We start from the raw sequence: 18,454 nt of genomic DNA, 5'->3' as shown, positions 1-18,454 counted from the left end.
AGGAATGCCATAGTCTTCCTCTCAGAGGTATACTAGTCAACAACCTTAAACCACTGGAATAGCCTATCGGAAGTCCGCACAAGCTAGGACAGCAAGACTCAATGAGGTCCGTCTTTGCGTGAGCTTCTAGAGCTTTAAACGCTACCTGTTTTATTCTTCGCTGACTCTTACTTCTCTAAGCAGTTTATTCTGGGTGCCAACTCCCTTTTATTGTCACACCATGGCTAGATAACTTTACATGAACCACATTCATTTCTGCTCCTCCTCTTTGGACAACGCCAGCAGAACACATTTTCAAGGTACTGATCTAGTTGTCACTCATTTGCTTTTGTGCAGATTTGCCTTTCCCTGTTATGGGACTGTATATTTTCTATAGCACACTTAGGTAGACTACAAGCTGTGAACTCCTTCCTGGTGCCTCTCTCTGCTCATGAAGACAGTGCCAGAATAAATTACCACTTACACTTACAAACATCTGACACCAATAACCAGAACACTTTTCATTTTCACCTACTAGCCCACAAAGAAGAGTGCATATGGTAACTCCGATCATTTAGAGACAGTTCTTCCCTAATTTTTGACAGCTGCCCTAGTTAGCAACTAATTTATGCTTTGCACATTCAGTGCAAGAAATGAATTGCTTATTTAACAGCTGCTACGTTTTATGCCAGTGCTGGCTGCATTTAAGCAGCAGGTAACATGAACCTGGTGTATCAGTTTGGAACACGCTCTGCGCTCTTCCTCAGTGAAAGGCATAATCTATTTATGTGGTTTACGAAACCATCATTCGAACTGAACGTACCTGTGAATCTCTATCTGGTATTCCCCTTGAACCTTCTCTCCTGGAATAAAAAGGAGCAATTCAATAAAATCAGTAACAATCACATAATCAGACTCTAGTTTACAGGAAGTAACCCACCAGGCAATAACTACATTTCAATTAGAAAATCGCAACACACATTTAATTATTTAATTAAAAATCAAGTGTTTGAGGCAGAGAAACACTAAGTGTTTTAAAGCAGAAACACATCAGAGGACTGAAATAACATACGCCAAAATCTGGGGAGCGAGGTAGCACAACGCATGTTCAAGTGCCTGAGAAAATGGTACTAAATCAGACTAGGAGGCAAGGCTGGGACCAAGAAAGGCTACCTAATAAACATCACTGGGACCAACAGGAGCTGGAGAAATAACTGAAGTGGAATAGCTCCCACATGAAGCTTTCAGTTGCTATCCTTTCCTTTTTTGGGTCCTTGTGACAAGTTACGTAGCAGAATTCACAGATTTTGTTGGAATATGACAGGCCGCACGACGAGCGCTTCTGCTATGGCCTCAAACTTGCGACCTCTAGGCTGTCAACCATCTGCCTTAGCACCCGTGCCAGCCCAGACCCCCGGAAATTGCTGTAAAAAAGTCCAAATGTGAACGTCTGCAGAACCCACAGTGGTGGTGGAAGCTCCACCCTGGGGAGATTTTCAAAAACCAGCTAGACAAGAGCTTTGGCCGGGATGATCTAGTTGGGGCTGGCCCTGCTCCGAACAGGGGGTTGGACTAGATGAGACCTCCTGAGGCCCCTTCCAACCCTAACTTCCTATGATTCTAACAAGTGTTTTCACATGGTTTGGGGAAAAAAAGGTGCAGCTCTACAAATATGTAACAACCAGCTTCGCCATTCATGCACTAGACTTCCAGTGTCAGAGGAGAAAGCACAACTTTAAAACCAAAAGACGATTATCACTAGCCTTGTCTAAAGAGCTAGGAAGCAGGACTGAGAACCCTGTGTAAGTGTTATCTGTACAGAAGCTTTCTACTTCCAAGTGCAGCACGGGAGACCCACTCAACGTGTATAAGAGGGGGCTTTGTTTATGAGGCTTGTTCCAAACACCTGGCATGAAACTGCAATGTTTTTCAGACAAATATGAACAAACATTTTTCAAGGCAGTTCTAAAAACAACAGACAACACCATGTACACAAGCTTGCAGATGAGCACACGTTGTGATGCCCTACTTTTGTTTCTGTGCTGTTTTGTAAGGAAAATAGTAAATCAGGTATGTAAAAAAAATATGTCACCTTACTAACCTGTCCATAGAATGGTCTTGGTAACGGCCACGTTCCCTGTGGTCAAAATCATGGAAGCGCTCTTGGCGGCTGAAGTCAGAGTGGTATCTATCATCCATCGCCATTCGTTTCGCCTCTGGCCAATACGGATCATCCCGCCTGTAACAAAGCACGTACTGGGATGATGATTTTTCTTCTCTTGCTGTCTTCAAATCAAGTCTCAGTTGATGCATCTAGTTAGTTAATCTGAACTTTCAATAATTCTTTTTTATTTTAAATAATTAAGATTGCTGACACACCGGACTGATGTGGCACTTCAATTTCAGAAAAGAGTTAACTATCACTACTACACACCCTTCAATCTCAGAATGTGTTACAATGAAGCGGCTATTCCATCCTACTGACACTGGCCTCTGAGGATTCAAATCCACAATTTAAGTCACTCATTCACCCTCCCTTGAGTCTAGTATCTGTAGCAGTCAGACGGGAATAACCAATGTCATCAAACAGCGTTACGTACATTTCACTGGCTTTTTTATTTTCCTTACAATAAAATTGTACTAAAGTGGCTGGTGAATGACAGCCAAATTCATCCTTAGCAAAATCCAATTCACTAGAATTGAACCAAGGGTAAAATTTATACCCAAGTGACTAGATTTCAGGTGCATCAGAAACAGGTGAGCAAACCCCCAAAGATCTTACAATTCAAGCAACTTTTTCTATCATTTTACAAGCCTTCCATCTTTGCAGTTGTGTGTGAACTGACATCCCAAAGGACACTGATTCAGAATGCCTGAAAACATTCGGCCACATTCAGAGCTTTGTAAGCCTGCAATGTCAGTATTAACAGGAGTCGCTGAATGCTACAGCTTTTTGGTTTGTTTTTAAATCCTCAGAGACCTACGATGGGGACATTATAGACATGTTCCTACAACTACAAGAAACAGGGGAGCTAAGTACATTTCTGGCTATTAGCAACTCCGTGAAAGACTAATCACACCCTGGCACAAATCATTTAATAGAAGTGAATGCAACCGGGGAACAACAATTTTCTGAACAGAAACACAGGTGCCCAACTTATGAATGATGTATTTTTCTTTAAGCAACCTGGTCCACTTTAAAATTCAGTACTCAGCTAGCAACATAAACTGAGAGGTTTGTGAAAATCTGCCAGAGAAATGATCAAAGTGAAAAGTAATTTGATAAGGTATAAGCTTCTTTCCCCACACTGGGGTAAAAAAAACAAAACAAAACAAAACAGGAACAAAGCAGATTTAAAGCTTGTGAGAGTCAACTGAGGAAGAAACTCCCACTGCCATACAGGTCATGATGCAGGTAGCTGAAAGCCGATTCAAAGTATGAGGGGGAAAGTTACTCTTCCTTTATTCAAGAAGCAGCAAGGCAATTCATGTCACAGCACTCAGAGAGCATGGCATGGTAATGGAGGGAATCCATAACCTGCTATGGCTGTCTGACCACATCATGTTTTCTAAGGCACTTCAGACAGCAAACTCAGAGTGGCGATGCCTAACACATCTGTGCATTTTGCTGATTGTGCCTATTTAGAAAGATCAAATTAATATAACAAAGTGTGAACAGCAACTTGTAAATAAACTTTGAACTGCAAACAGTATGGCAATGCTGTGAAGTTCAGCATCTGTTCTCTGCACACTTACTGGCGGCATAAGATCCATTTGCTGGTTACTTCGCTAGCCCTCATATCACAGAGGGTCTCTAAAACTGCCTTGCAAGCACCATTACCTTCCATCAGGGTCATATGGTCGTCTCAGTGCAGACCGCCGCTCTTGTTCGTAGCGCAGTTGTTCTTGCTGGCGCCGCAGCTCCTCTCTCTCCCGTTGAATGCGCTCCTGTTCTCTTCTCCTCTCTTGCTCTATATGCATCCTCTCTCTTTCCAGTCTCTCCCTCTCCATACGTTCCCTGTCAAGACGCTGCCTTTGAAATTCAAGTCGCTCCCGCTCTCTCTGGAGCCTCTGTCTTTCATCCCGTTCATGAATGGCTTGAAGACGTTGTGCTCTCTCTCGCCGTTCTTGCTCTCTGTGTAATTCAAGTGGAGATTTGCTTTATCATAAGAAGTGCACACCTTCAGTTTCAGGGAGAAGGGAGGAGGGCAGGTTGTGACAAGTTTCTTAGATCACCTTGTACAACCCCATTAGCTTGGGCATTTTCCTCCTCACTAAAATCATAGCCAGTTAGAACAGTTTAAAAATAAATAAAAATCAATAAACACGCGAGACAAGAGGCAAGCAGTGTGTAGTGGTAACCATTCCTTTTCTTGAAAGCAATTTTGAAAATGCTTCCTTTGGGCCAGCAAGCTCTCTATACATTCTGTACCTGGTGTCAAAGGAAAAAGGAGGTGTGCAATTCTGACAAAAGGGAAACACTTCTGCCCCAAAGAAACTGTCATTAAATATAAGCAAGGCTCAGAGTCGTTTTAGCAGAATTAAATGTAAAATGTGAAAAATCTTTCAGTAGTCTGTCTTTGAAAGAATACTGAAGTGCAAAGTTTTAGAGCAAAATCCATTAAGCCTTTTTTGACTAAGGCTATTAGGAAAATATAAACACTAACCCATGGAAAAAATACAAGACAGTAAATTTTGAACATAAATAATGCTAAACTCAAGGTAACAAAATCCACAAACATGCCATTTCTGTAACAGACACTGCCAGCAGAATACAATGTCACTGTAGGATAATGTTCTCCTGTTCTGTGCTATCAAGATATGTTTTCAAAGTAGAATAAATGATCCTTTGACATGTTTTATGGCCATTTTATCTCTTGCATGACAGCAAATGTGAAACTGCTATAAACTTGCAAAAATTGGTCAAGTATCAAGTGGGCAATATAACATTCCCTATGCTTTAATAAGTTCAGCTATAAAATGAACCACAACACAAAACTGTCATTTGTGAACAAGTTTCGCAGTCAAAACAAGGGACTAAAAATAACCTTCATAAGTTATCTGCAGTGAACAGTAGTCAGTTTTAATGACCACTTCCCTGATCTTATCCATTACTGTGTATTTCACAGGCAAATTATGTTTGGTTCCTGGGGAGAAACTTCTCATCACCACACCACTAAGAACAGCTGTTAAAGGTAAGAAAACTTCGTCTATGTTTTAGCATCAGGGATCACATTTGAACATCACCTACCGTTAAAGAGATTGCTGTCAATCTATTGATTATTTTGCAAACAGCAGTCTAGATACTGCAAGCTGAAGGCTGTCAAAAATACTGACTAATAGTGAGGAAAAGCCCTCAGGTGCTACTCTGAAAGAAAATACCTCTGCTGGGAAAGAAGCATCAATATGAAACTCACCGCCGTCGTCTTTCTGTTTCTCTGATTTCTCGTTCTCTCTGTCGCTGGCGTTCACGTTCTCGCTGTTCTTTGATTTTATCAAATGACAAGATATCTTGTTTCTCTTTGCTCTCCGATTTGCGGTCCTGGCTCTTAGTGCTCTGTTTAATCAAGGTAATATAGTAAATTAAATACATGTTTGGATTAAGTTTCCAAAGGCAACGTTAATGCCCATTTACAGAGTACTCCACATATGCATAGCAGATAAGCACATAATTTGCTTAACTGTGAAACACAACACGGGTCCTAATTTGCTGCCCGTTGTTTAAGGAAGCGTTTCCCAACCAGTGTGCCACAGCACAAAAGTGTGCCATCAGAAATGAACAGGTACGACGCAGAATTTTGCCATGGCAATGAGCTACAACTGGTATGAGGATGGGGAATGCCTTAACAGGTGCTGCTGAAAAGTTTTATTAATGTAAGTGTGGCTTGGGCTGGAAAAGGTTGGGAAACACTGGTTTAGGGTACCCTGGCTATCTGCATGCTGGTTACATCCATAAAATGTCTAAGTGCATATTTCACAATTGTGCTCCCTTTAACTGCAGAGTTAATTTTACTGTACCTAACCAGACTAGTTTGAAACTAATGGTACAGTTAACTCCATCAGGAAGAGCAAAGGAAAATGATCTCTCAAAGGGTGGCTCTCAGAAACCAGGGAAATTATGGGAATCAGCAGGCCTGAAACTGACTGTTAGAGGCCTTGAAAATGAGGGCACGTAGTTCATTTTCAGGCCTGCTAATATCACAGTGTAGGGGTGCTGTATACATAAGGAGCACTGCTTATCAAATAAATGCATGGTCTAAGTACATAGCTTTTTCCAGTTCCAAGGCTATACACTTCAACAGAGTACACTGTATATGCTCACAAAGAACCCATCAACCCTTCCCTACTAGGAGCTGTAATGGCCGACACTGCAGATAAGACAGAAAGGAGCCGAGGCCAAAGGAATCCTTGTATTTATACTAAAAAGTCACTTAGCTGCAATTTCTGAGGAGAATGCGCAAGCATAAGATGAGACCATACCATTTGTAATAAATGCAAGAGCCCCTCCTCTGCATCCTATACCTTAAGAGACAATGTTGTCTCAGTGGCCTTGTTACAGTACAAATGCAATTTCCTGCCTCTAGCATCAATGATTATGGTTACAGCATAGGCAGGGCACAAACGTTTATCAAAACTGTGTTATGTTACTAGTTCATACCGGTTTAAAAAAGGAAAACCGAAGTTCTCGAAATGTAAATCAGACACTCCGCAAAGATCTTTCAGGGAAGATTGCCCTGGTGTCTATGAACAATATACTCACTCTTTCTTTTGATGTAGTAGAAGTTTTCACACTAATAACTGGTTCTCCTTTGGATTTATCCATCACCACTGTCCTTTCAGTTCCTCGACTTCCTATTTAAACCAGAGGGGAAAAAGTACAAACCAAAGATCATTTAAGTCATCTAAGAAACGTTAAACTGTTCTTGAAACAATTGAAGTCATCAGATTAGGTGGATATAATCATTTATGGAAACGCAAAAGCAGAAAAATATTTTAGATTTAAAGTTTTAAATTTGTTTAGACTTTAAATATGACACTGGCTCCAGCAGGTAAGATACATCAGCAAAAGCACCATTTTATAATGCTCAGTTTGTTACCTTTAGGAAACTAACACATTCAAGACAGACTATTCAAAATGGTGAATGTAAAGCATTGGACAGAATTCTCCAACAGAAGGGAATATAATTTTCCCCAGAGACTCCACTGTGTAGCTATGGCACAACACAATTGTCATTTTGTTGGGATGTCTTTGTCAGCTGTTAATTGCCCATGTGAACGACATCTGTAATATGGTATCCCATTTATATTAACAAAGCAGCTTGAGCTACCTGATTTGCTTATCCTTGAGCGATCCGTGACTCCTGCTTTCTGTTCATCTTTCTCTTTTCCTTCTTTTTCATCTTTGCCATCTTTTTCCATTTTCTTAGCATCATCTTTCTTGTCTGTCTTCTCATCCTTTTTAATATTGACAGACCTACAGATAAAATGAGCTTTAAAGCAAAGTACAGAGGAAATAGTCTAGATGCATGCACTCCTTTTTGACTTCTGCACAAACCAGTCTTTAAAAATTGAAATTGCAACAAATTCTTCTCATCTGCCAAATACTAAATACAACATATATTTGCATCTTATTATTTTTAATCTAGTTGACTGAATATCAAAGCTTGAAAGATGCAAGGGAAAAGACAGGTGATTCTTTTGAACACAAGTTCTCCAGATGGTTTTTGATAAAAATTTCAATTATTTTGATGATTAACTTCATATGCAGCTCACTTTTTGGAACTGAAATGCAGACACCCACAAAAATTATGAGCTCAATCAGAATAAGAATTTTTGCATAAACGTTTGAATCCTAACAATCTACCAAGCAAGATGGTCAAAGCACAATCAGGGGTTTTGAAAGGTAGTTTAATATGGAGTGACCTCTAAGCAGCAAATAAACCACTGTGTAAGGAATGCCTCTCTCAAACAAAGGCTACCAAACCCCACAAAAAATAGACATTGGAATAATCTCTCTCCTGGCCCATTCCAAAGGCTTTTTTAAAAACAGGGACTAGTCTTTTAATGAAGTAGCCTAAACAAAAGGATGATATGACAATTTATAGAGCTGACCCACTCCAAGGAACATAAAGAGACCCTTTAATCCTCATCTGTGAGGAGACAGTACATTCAACAATAATCATGCTGAACATGCTGCTGTCAATGCTGGTTTTGTGAGTGAATTTACTCAAGAGATGCCAGTACAGGGCCTGAAAAGATGTGGCCAGATTCCAAGTTACAAATAACTGCACTGGGTTGTTACAAAAGAACCCGTGGCACCATTGTGATTTCTTCTTCACCACGTCTGTCTCAACTACTCAGTGATAACCCAGTCCCTTCTTAAAACGCAGATAAAGACAAAAGTAGAACAGAGCAAAAAGTTATATACCATTTTTGCAGGCAGAAACTGGGTCTTACACGACACAGGTCTGCTATACCAGCAACGTTGTACTAACACATGCTAGACCCAAGACCCCCTTTTTTGATCTTTCATAGATACAATTCACAAGATCTAAGAATTTCATCATTGTCTTAATGTACCATTTTAAATAAGCACCAGGTATGTGTAGGCAATCAGACAAGAGTTGAAGTCCAAGAAATCATTAGGGTGTGCTGAACTGAAGCAGAGACACAAATTTGAAATATACACATAAGGAGGAACTGGGTTACAGATTTAACTTGTTGCTATTCACTCTCAGATGAAAAAAATTCTGAAATGGGATCCATGAAGCTAGACCTACAGGGTGCAATAAAAATGCTTCTCCTGCTCTATGAGCAAACCAAGTTATCTGAGGGTTAGTATGAACCAACCAATCACGATACAGTACTTCCAAAATTATCTTTTAATTTGTTATTAATCTTTAACTATGGTTTTGCATTACATTTTAATATTTCAAATATAGGATCTCTTAAAAAAAAAAAATTACTTTTCAGACTTGGAATCTGTAGAATGGTGTCTGTCTTTTTCCTTCTTTACTTCATTTTCTTTTTTGTCTAAAGGTTTTTTCCCAGCTGGTTCATTTTTTGCCTGGAATTTTAAATATCAGAGCATTAGTCTATGCAGTATTTTTATCCTTGCATTACACTGAATCATGGAAAGTGCTCACTTACTTTTTCTACAGAGATCATTTTTCCATGTAGCTCTGTTCTGTGGAGGTGACTAATACATTTAGTTGCTTCCTCAGATGTGGACATTGTAACAAAACCGTAACAGCGAGCACCAGGACTGCGAGCGTTAGTTACTACTTTTGCACCAACCACCTTGCAAAAATTAAATTAATATAAGTTATTTTGTAACTGCAGAACATCATGTATTTACAACTTAAGTACTGCCAAGTCCCTCATATACCAAAAGAATTGTTCGTCAATACTGTGTAAACCAAGAGCATTTGCTCTTCTGAAACTGCACTGGAAAATCAGCATTTCTAACAAGCAGCATTTGTCCAACTGAGCCAAGTTTATTTTGCAAGTGACCCCAAAGTTATACAGGGGAACAGAGATATAAGTAGACTGGTCAGAAGAATTCTGAAAAAGCTGCCATTAAAGTACTTCTCCAGGTACTAGAAATATTTCCATACATGGCAGTGATGGTGCCAAAATAGTTGGGAAGACTTCAGTTTAAGATTATAATACAGATTTTAGTTCTCCAGAAATCTTATCCTTGCTGCACAGTCCAGTGACCACAGAGGCCAGTCACATGCTGTACACTACCCCACTGTTTCTTATCTTGCATATCAGTCTACTGAATCTTTGGCTGGGGTAAGATATCTAGTTTCTTCAATTCAGTAATAAAATGCAGATGTATGGATTTGTTAAAGTACCTTTAAAGCAATTAATGCTAACACTGGACTACCATAGGCATGATTGACATTGTAAAAAGATGCACTTTTCTGGATAAGCAAACATACAGAGTACCTGAGTGTCATTCAGAAAATCCTCACTAACAAATTGCCAGTCAGGTAGCATCTAAGACCTGGCTTGCAGAAAACATCCTGGTTTGATTTTTTTTTCTATGAATGGTAAAGTGACTGGGGCTGCAGAAGTAAGCAACCAGTGTTTTACTTTCCCCAGAAATTTTGAAAGGTATTTGGTGAAGTGCTATATTTGTAGGGAGCTATTTTCAAAAGCTGGTTAAAAGCCCAGCTCCTGTTGTTTAATCCAACCTCTGGAAACTTGCCATTAATTACATGGCATTTTTCTGTCCAGTTGCTTTGTTTGTTAAACCATACAACTAGTTCACGCCAGCTTTCCTCATAATTCAATATGCTGTTCCTTACTAAAAAAGAAACAGCTAGATGGTACAGCATGTAAACCCTTTTATCAAAATTAATAAGTAAAACTGAATGTAGAAGCACTGTACAACACATACCTTTCCATACTTGCTGAAAAGGTTCTTCAAGTCCGTAGCTCTGGTAGAAGAGGAAAGTCCACTAACCCACAAATTTCTACCAGAACTGCTACTTGCACGACCTAATTTAAAAAAATTATTAAACACTACTATATCAGAGAAGCGCTGCATTCAAAAAACAATTTCCCTAGAAATTCCACTTTCATAAATTACAGCCCATACTAAATCTAAACTACACTACCACTTCAATTCCAACGTTTAGACCTGCTCATCACTCTTAAGTACATGAGGTTTAATTTCTGTATCTCAAAACAAACCACTAGTGTTGTAACATGCAGAATAATAAAAGCATGATATGGTATTTTCAACTAGAGAGTTTCTGCAAAAAAACGAACAAACAACCCACTATTAGAGACCTGAATTTCTTTAATGACTACCACAGAAAGTAGAAATCTAATCAGAAAGTTTTAGATGACGTTTTTAAAGTCTTGCCTTTACTGCAGTCCATCAGCAAGACTATTTTATATAAATTAGAGCTAGTCAAAAGTAACAGTCTTGTTAGGAGAGACAATCCAATCAATTCTAATCACACTAGAGTTAACCTGAATTACAAGAAAGCTAAATCTTCATTGCACTGGCAATCTTCCCTGAAGATGTGAGAAACACACACTGAATAAAGCAATTTACTAATTTCCCTCTTAGCATTACTGTGCTTTCAAAGGCACATCCTAATCCTGAAAAAACACAATTTACGTGTCCACTTAAATGCTACTACTGGGAGCAATCCCACCAAGATTAACAGAAATAAGCCATAGCGCAGTTAGGTATACACTTAAGGCTAGATTAGGGCCAAATGAAACCCATAAAACATCAGCCAAAACATAAGCCCAATTTTTCCCTTGAATTCTCCTGACCTCAGTCAGTCAATTTATGTCAGGATTTGGCCCAATAATTTTATCCAAAATCAGTCTCATTTCTAAAACCTACCTTTCTCATCTTTTGAGACTGTCTTTGTCTCTGCATCCTCAATAGAGCTAAAGACAAAAAATGATGTTAGTGAACAAAGAATAATCAGAAACAAAACTAACTCTTATATGCACTAGCATTCAATACCTACCAGAAAATTAGTTGTGAAATAAAAAGACCTTTGCAAACTTGTTTTAAGAAATCTGACAAGAAATAAGGGAAGTCATTTGCTTAAAACAGATAATTAATTCTGTTTGGCACATAATAAAAATTAAGAAAACAACCTTTGAAGGTTGAGGAAAGGAAAGAAATCAAGACCTTGGTTAAAAACTGCACAAGAAACAAAAGAGATTCTTTAGGAATAAGCTACAATTTCATCAGTCTCGCTGGCCAATTGAAGGAAACAGCTTTTTTGCATCACTTAATGACCAATGAAAAAAGATAGCATCTGGTCTAGAACTGAGAAAAAACAAACCTCTTTTTCTGATCACCGCCCTCATTGGTAGAGGACTCTTTAGTAGCGGATGAGTCTTCAGCATTAGCTTTGTCTTCGGGTTTCTTGGCATCTTCTTTACTATCTTTGGTTTCGGCACCCGCGCCTTTATCCGCTGTTTCCCCACTAGAGGCTTCCGGGCCTTGGGAGGCTTTGCTACTCTGATCGCTTACGGGGTCTACTCCTAAACATTCAGAGTCCTCCGGTTTCTCTTCCTCTATTGTCTGTTCACTTGTCTCCCCTTTCGCTACAACTAAACGCTTTGCCTCCTTCCTTGCCACTGCTGGGGCCGATTTGCTGTCCAAAGCTAAGGCCTCTTCCTCCGACTCAGCGGCAGCAAGAGCGTCCTCTTCCTCTGCTAGCTTTCTGCCTGGCACCACGTTACTTCCTTCCTGTGCAAATGGCTGCTCCACTTCGGAATTGTCTTCGTTAAGTGGCTCAGATTTACAAGTTTCCCCCAAAATGTCGAGTATTTTCTCATTTTCTACGGATTTAACAGGAATAGAATGGCACAAGATTTAATCACCAGGGAAATACAGCAATCACAAATGTGGAACTGGCATGGCTGCCACACTAACACCAAGAGACCTTCTAAGCTACACAGAGATTGGAAAACCCTAGTGGACACAACAGTAAGAGCCCTAGGCTAGCTGCTCTCTAACAAACTCTTACGTTAAAGCCCGAAAGCTACACGGAAGAAAAACGCCCGATAAACTTAACATATAACCTTCTGGCTGATCCTTGACAGTCTTCATGATGTCGAGTTCTAGTTCTTCCTAATTTAGCTTCCAAAGTCCAAGATCCTTAACTGACTGCATCAATTCTTTTGACAGTTCAATTTCCAGATTCCTGTGAAATTCTTTTAGCAGAGAGTCCAACATGAAAACTGGGGCATCTTCTGTTGGTGCACAAGTATTTTTGCAGTCCAGAAAGTGAATAATATCTGTATGATAATTCCATGAAGAAACTCGGTCTTCCTTCTTCTGAAGTCCATTCACTTTAGTTCCCTACCACAGCTTTATATACTACCTGAACTCCTCTATTCAAAATTACAGAATTATGGTACTGTGTGATATCACAAGATCTGCTTTTATGTGCAGAACCTTTAAGTTTCAAGGCTCAGGTTAATTAACATAGCCAATGAGAACATTTTCTAATCAACCACTTTAATTCACATTGAACCTATTTTCTCAAATGATGGAGATGACACCATTACAGATCTGGTGATATGACTGGGTTTCCAATCTCTATGACCCTTGCATGATCTGGTTGTCCACCATTAGAACAATGCACACTATAGTAATTCAGTTTAAAAAAAAAAAAAACAAAACAAAAAACCAAAGTAGGGATACAAAAAGGGATTAGGTGGAAGTGTGAAACTGTTTCCAAACTAGGTGTGTATTTCTGGGTTTTTTTGTTAAACAGTACCTGGCTCCAAAGGCAGTTCTTCAATTTCCTACAAACAAACAAAACAAACAAAAATATATATATATATCACAGCGCTGTTCAACTGGGCCCAAATTACATCTAGAAGGAATTTAAAAAATGCTCAAGTTTTGGTAATATTGTAAACTGTGAGAAGTGTAAATTCCTTAAATTATCTTTAAATAAGTCTTAATCTATTATCTTTACATAAAGTCCTAACGCATTGTCCACTGATGAAATAAAATAACAGGAACTCAGAATTAATTGCATAAAGGAAGAGTTTCTGTGGCAATTCAGAGAACACTACAGCACTGATACAGCCATTTGTTTTACACAGAATTAGATAATATCAGAATAGCACTATTATTCAGCTAGCATGTGATGTGCTGTTCATTTATACTACTCCCAGAAACACATGCAAATAATTAGCAAGCAAAAGCTTCATGAACACCATGCTCCTATAATTTGCAATCCCATGTTCTAAATCTGTTAGGGTTAAACTCTTTAGAGCACATGCCTCAAAAATCAGCCTTGTGCCATCCCCACGAGCCACTCTGATCCCTTCCCTCTGCCCAATCTGCTGCTCTGCTTTCTATTCCCTGCCTGATCCGCTGCACTGTTTTGTTTCTTGCCCTATTTGCCACTGAGCTGCCTGTCCCCTCCCCAATTTGCTACATGCCACACACACTGGCTGCCCATGCCAGTTGTGGCATGTGTTGCAAGGTTGCCACCCTGTTCTACGTAAGTTTTTTCTGTGAACTTGATCAGCAGAAACAGGTCACCTACAGCTCTTGTGGAAGTCAGCAAGAGCCCTGGATGCTCAAGGATGCTGGAACCCAAACCCAGTGTTTCAGCAATAATTTCAATCGTTGTATATGATATCTAATTATTCTGAAAATCGTATTCACACATTTGATGAAGGAAATAGAGTGAAGTGCAACAGTTATAGTTTGAGTTGGGTACAGAATACAAATTGGATTGTTTTTAGAATAAAGCATAAAAGGACCTCAAATTCTCTGAATCTACACACAAATATATAGGGGAATCCATGTAGTTTTAATATGCTTACTGCATATTCTTACTTCTAAATTAAGAAATAAGAACAAAACATTTGAATATTTTCCAGAGAGAGACAAAGGTATTAGCTGTTCATACATCATCATTGCTAGTAATCTGTTAAAAAAGTAGTGCTTATTTACCTTTACAATAATCAAATCAGATGAAGTAGCATCTAAACAGTTCCCAACATCTTCACTCTCTGCCTGAAAGAATAAATAGGCGACATTTCATTCCCTACAGAATATCCATCACATCTTTAATGAAAATAAAACCAAATGAGAAACTGAAAGGTTGGAAAAACATTTTATTTCTAACTTTACTTTCCTGAGATATATGAAATTAAATATTTACTAGCCTTTAAAACTTGAAAACCTGGCTAAAGATGATTGCAACTTAAAAAAAAAGAAAGAAAGAAAGAAAGAAATCAGGTAACAAACTGTCCCTAGTCTGTCCCTGCCCACTTTAAAGTCTCCTTGTTGTTTTGAAAATAAATGTCAACATTAAACAAAAAGATTCCATATGGCATATTTTTCCTTATATGCCTTTTATTCAAATACACTAAGCAAGGTTTCCCTCTAGACCGCCAGCTGGTCTAATGAAAAATTGCAATGTAATTAATTTTACAGTAAAAATATACAACCCACTCAATATTTTAATTTTGTTATTTATTACTGTCAATTCTAAATTAAAGAAAAAGCAGTCATCTCAGGATATGAACAATCCAGATGATGGAGACAAAGCACGTCACAGAGTAATACGAGTATTACTCTCTTCCTGTACCCCACTGTATGTTTCAAGAAAGTAACCTAAACAATTACGGAAAAGTTTATACTCCGGCAAAACAAGATAATGCTGCCCATTACAAACTAACATGTGCAAAAAGCCAGCGTGAAAAATATTTCCAATGCCAGGATGACTGGGAGACCAAATGTTATCATAAAATGTAAAATACATTGTACGATAAACCATTGCAAAGCCGATTCAATTACAAAGACGACAGACTATGGCATACGTATCCCTCAGACTACCATCCAAAACAAAGGAATGATGAGAAAATGAGAATGTAAAATTTAAGGCACAGTAGGGAATTCACTGATTTAATCAGTAAGGCTTTCTAGAAATACTACTGTGGGCACTAACAAGGCATGCAAACAGAACCTATGCATGTTTTAAATCAAAAATGCTATTTCTACAAATAATTTTTAAAAAATAAAATAAAAATCAATGACCATAAAAAAAATTCAGATTCCCAAATTATTTTCAATATTGCTCAGGTACAATTTCACTATTTAATTTGAAAAAAAAAAAAAAAATTCTGATTCCACACATGTAAGAGATGCATACCATCACTACTGGTATTTCTCTTGATTCTTCTTTAATTTCTGATAATTGCGGAGATGCCTCCAAGTTACCTACAGGATATTCTGTAGGCTGATCTGGAAGTTCTTTCATTTCTGCATCATCATTTTCTTTACTATCAGACAGTGAGTCAAGAATATTATCAGCACTGTAATCCTCTCCGCAATCTACAGCACTGCCATTATCTATTTCAGCTTCATCTAACACACTAATATCCATCATGTCAATATCCTGCAAGTTATCCAAACTTGCTTCAATATCCTCCTGTAAAAAGAAAAAAAGTACATATAATAGACATTGTGACTTAAATGCAACACTATTATTTTTCACCTCAAATGCAGTAGCACATACCTGTCCATCTCCAGAATCCTCCTCCAGTCCATTATCTTCAACACCCTCTTCCTCTGGTTTGCGCCCTAGTAACATTACGATGATTAGAATGAGAAACAACAAAAACCATATTCTTCAGACTGTGTTGTGTTAGAGCAGGGGTTAAATACAATTCTTTGCAGAAAAAGTTATACACTTGGCCTCCTATTCAACAATTCTTAAAAAGAAACAAAAAAACCCTTAATATCACATTTCACTAAGTGAGAACAATACAATGTCTAAACATTTACCAGTTGTACTAAACAAGACTCAACCAAAAGCTTCTCTAAAGTACTTGCAGACTACTTGATTCAATGCAGCAACATAACTTGACTAAATCATAACTGTTATTATTTTCAAAAGTTTACTAATTTAAAATATCAGTCTAATAACAATTCTTACTATGAGAAGTACCAACTCATCTCTTTGACCTATACTATTAGCAGCGACAGTTATTACTAAACTCAACAGTGTCCACCACAGAAGAGTAAACTTCTCATGACAACAGACCAAATCATTTCTCAGGCATTTATTTCCTCAAAGGCCAAAGAACAGCACAAGAAGGGGGGGAAAGTTTTTAGAAATAGCCTTTCCATAAAGGAGAAATGTTTCAGTTTCGATGCTGTTTCACTGAAATGATGTTTTACATATTAACTGGGAAGGGAAAAAAATTCTTTAATCATTAACCATCTCTCTACTTTTACAGGCATGTTCTATATTCTGAGTTATAATTATGCATTTGAATTTGCAAGTCAATTTAATCCACAGCCAGTGACTAATGGCACTGACCTGAGCCAGGCATAGTTCTGTTACATGAGCATTACGAGGAGAGGCTACGTGATCGAGCACAATGCACTTCAAAGCTTTCAACAATTTACTCATCATCAATTATTCAAAATATTTGCTCTACATAATTCAGTACTGAAGCAGGTTCTACCTCTAAACTGTTAGTTTTAAAAAATGATTTAGTGACAGTGACAACCCTGATTTCAGAAATAGAAACATATCTTTAAAAAAAAAAAAAAAGTCACAAGATAAGGTAATTCTTGACCATTACCTGGAGGATTTGTTTGTACTAGGAAAATTATTCCAAGCAGTAGTTAGAAATATCACCTGAAAACAACTTTCGAGTAAATATAGATATATCATCAGGGTTAAATTTTAACTATAAATGTAAATAAATGTACCATTAAACTATTAAGAACAGTAAACTATGGAATCAAGAGCTTCACCACTGGAAACAGAAACTGGATTCCGGCCCCACCCTGCACCAATCTACTCTAACTATCCAATGACTTTCTCCTCTATAATGGTAAGCAGAGCTTTAAAAGAACATGAAGATTTAAGTTCCAACTGGAATCAACACCAGCATTTCTTTTTTTCCTGAAGTTTATTTTTTTTGGTTTAGAAACTTTGAGATTTCAGGTCTTCGACATCTCATGTAACTGACTGTGGACTCTATGCTTCTACAGAAATGTAAAAGAATTTGGGGACAGACCACCTTGGTTAAGTATATCAATAAAGCAGCATGTTGTGGAAGGAAGGACAGACAGAAGGAAGGTTGGTTTTTTTTTTGTAGGCACAAGGTATTAGCGAATCAAGGAAAAAAAATCCTCTCTCAACTTCTTTATACCTTTGCTGCTTCTTTTTGGAGTTTTCTTGACCGTTATCTCTGAAACGACTGGAATCTCTTCAGGATTTCCCCCTTCCTCCTCAATGGCCTATTGGGAGGAAAAGCAAGAGAGATAAAACCAGCGTTTGTTTACAGAGTACTATAAGCCGAGCGCGCTGAACACATCACCGGGGAAAAAAAACACCGTGGCAAAGCCCAACAGACTTTGGTTTAAAACCAGGCCAACACTGCTTGGATGCACGATGCCAAAAGCGAGTTTCACAAGTGCTCCGACATGATAGATTCATAAATTCACAGATTGTAGAGTCAGAAGGGACCACAACGGATCATCGTCTCCGACCCCCTGCCCCTAGAAGTGCAAAATCCTCCCAGTTGCTTCCGGAACACAATCAGTGCCCGCCATGTACTGGGTCCATCTTGCCCAGTCTCCGGTCATAGATTTCATAGATTGAGGGGCTGGAAGGGACCTCACAAGATCATCAGGTCCAGCTGCCCTGGGAAGATAAGTCCAGTCTCTTGTCCTGGGACCTCCTGGTCCAGTGTTTCTCTACTAGTGGGATGTGAAGGATGTGTAGGTGGGACTTTTCCGAAATAAGCGTAATTCCTGAGAAAGGTAGGCTGCCCAAAATGCACGGGAGCGTAAAAATACACTTCTTGGGAAAAAAGTGTGGGGGGGAGGGGTGCAGCAGTGAACTAGGCCCGCGCACACCCGGAAGTCCCAGTCATGTCACGTGACATCCCCCTTCCGCTTGGCGCCATTTTCTCCCCGGCGGGGGGGGGGTCT

The 18,454-nt window shown here is 38.7% G+C and overlaps 1 protein-coding gene across 5 annotated transcripts in view; it reads right to left on the bottom strand.

The window, feature by feature from the left end:
- Positions 1-17,765, bottom strand: part of LOC102372028 (scaffold attachment factor B2-like) — a 19,748-nt gene extending 1,983 nt beyond the window's left edge. For 4 of the 5 annotated variants that reach the window (XR_003092558.1, XM_025196474.1, XM_025196476.1 and 1 more), the window contains exons 1-16: positions 17,671-17,765; positions 16,020-16,084; positions 15,654-15,932; positions 14,450-14,512; positions 13,254-13,281; positions 11,808-12,309; positions 11,354-11,400; positions 10,388-10,488; positions 9,130-9,279; positions 8,946-9,046; positions 7,308-7,453; positions 6,740-6,831; positions 5,397-5,536; positions 3,821-4,114; positions 2,081-2,218; positions 803-842 (exon numbers count right to left, since the gene is read on the bottom strand). Coding sequence is in view for 4 of the 5 variants with exons in the window: in XM_025196474.1 (XP_025052259.1) it covers positions 803-842; positions 2,081-2,218; positions 3,821-4,114; positions 5,397-5,536; positions 6,740-6,831; positions 7,308-7,453; positions 8,946-9,046; positions 9,130-9,279; positions 10,388-10,488; positions 11,354-11,400; positions 11,808-12,309; positions 13,254-13,281; positions 14,450-14,512; positions 15,654-15,890 (2,079 nt within the window). In the remaining variant the exon portion in view is untranslated. The remainder of the gene's footprint in view (positions 1-802; positions 843-2,080; positions 2,219-3,820; positions 4,115-5,396; positions 5,537-6,739; positions 6,832-7,307; positions 7,454-8,945; positions 9,047-9,129; positions 9,280-10,387; positions 10,489-11,353; positions 11,401-11,807; positions 12,310-13,253; positions 13,282-14,449; positions 14,513-15,653; positions 15,933-16,019; positions 16,085-17,670) is intronic. The other variant, XM_025196477.1, reaches the window with a different exon arrangement.
- Between the last annotated feature and the right edge of the window lie 689 nt (positions 17,766-18,454).

This window comes from Alligator sinensis, unplaced genomic scaffold (genome assembly GCF_000455745.1).
Source record: "Alligator sinensis unplaced genomic scaffold, ASM45574v1 scaffold1295_1, whole genome shotgun sequence".
NCBI lineage: Eukaryota > Metazoa > Chordata > Crocodylia > Alligatoridae > Alligator > Alligator sinensis.
Note: the sequence above shows the minus strand (reverse complement) of the source record. Positions and strands in the feature narration are given on the sequence as shown.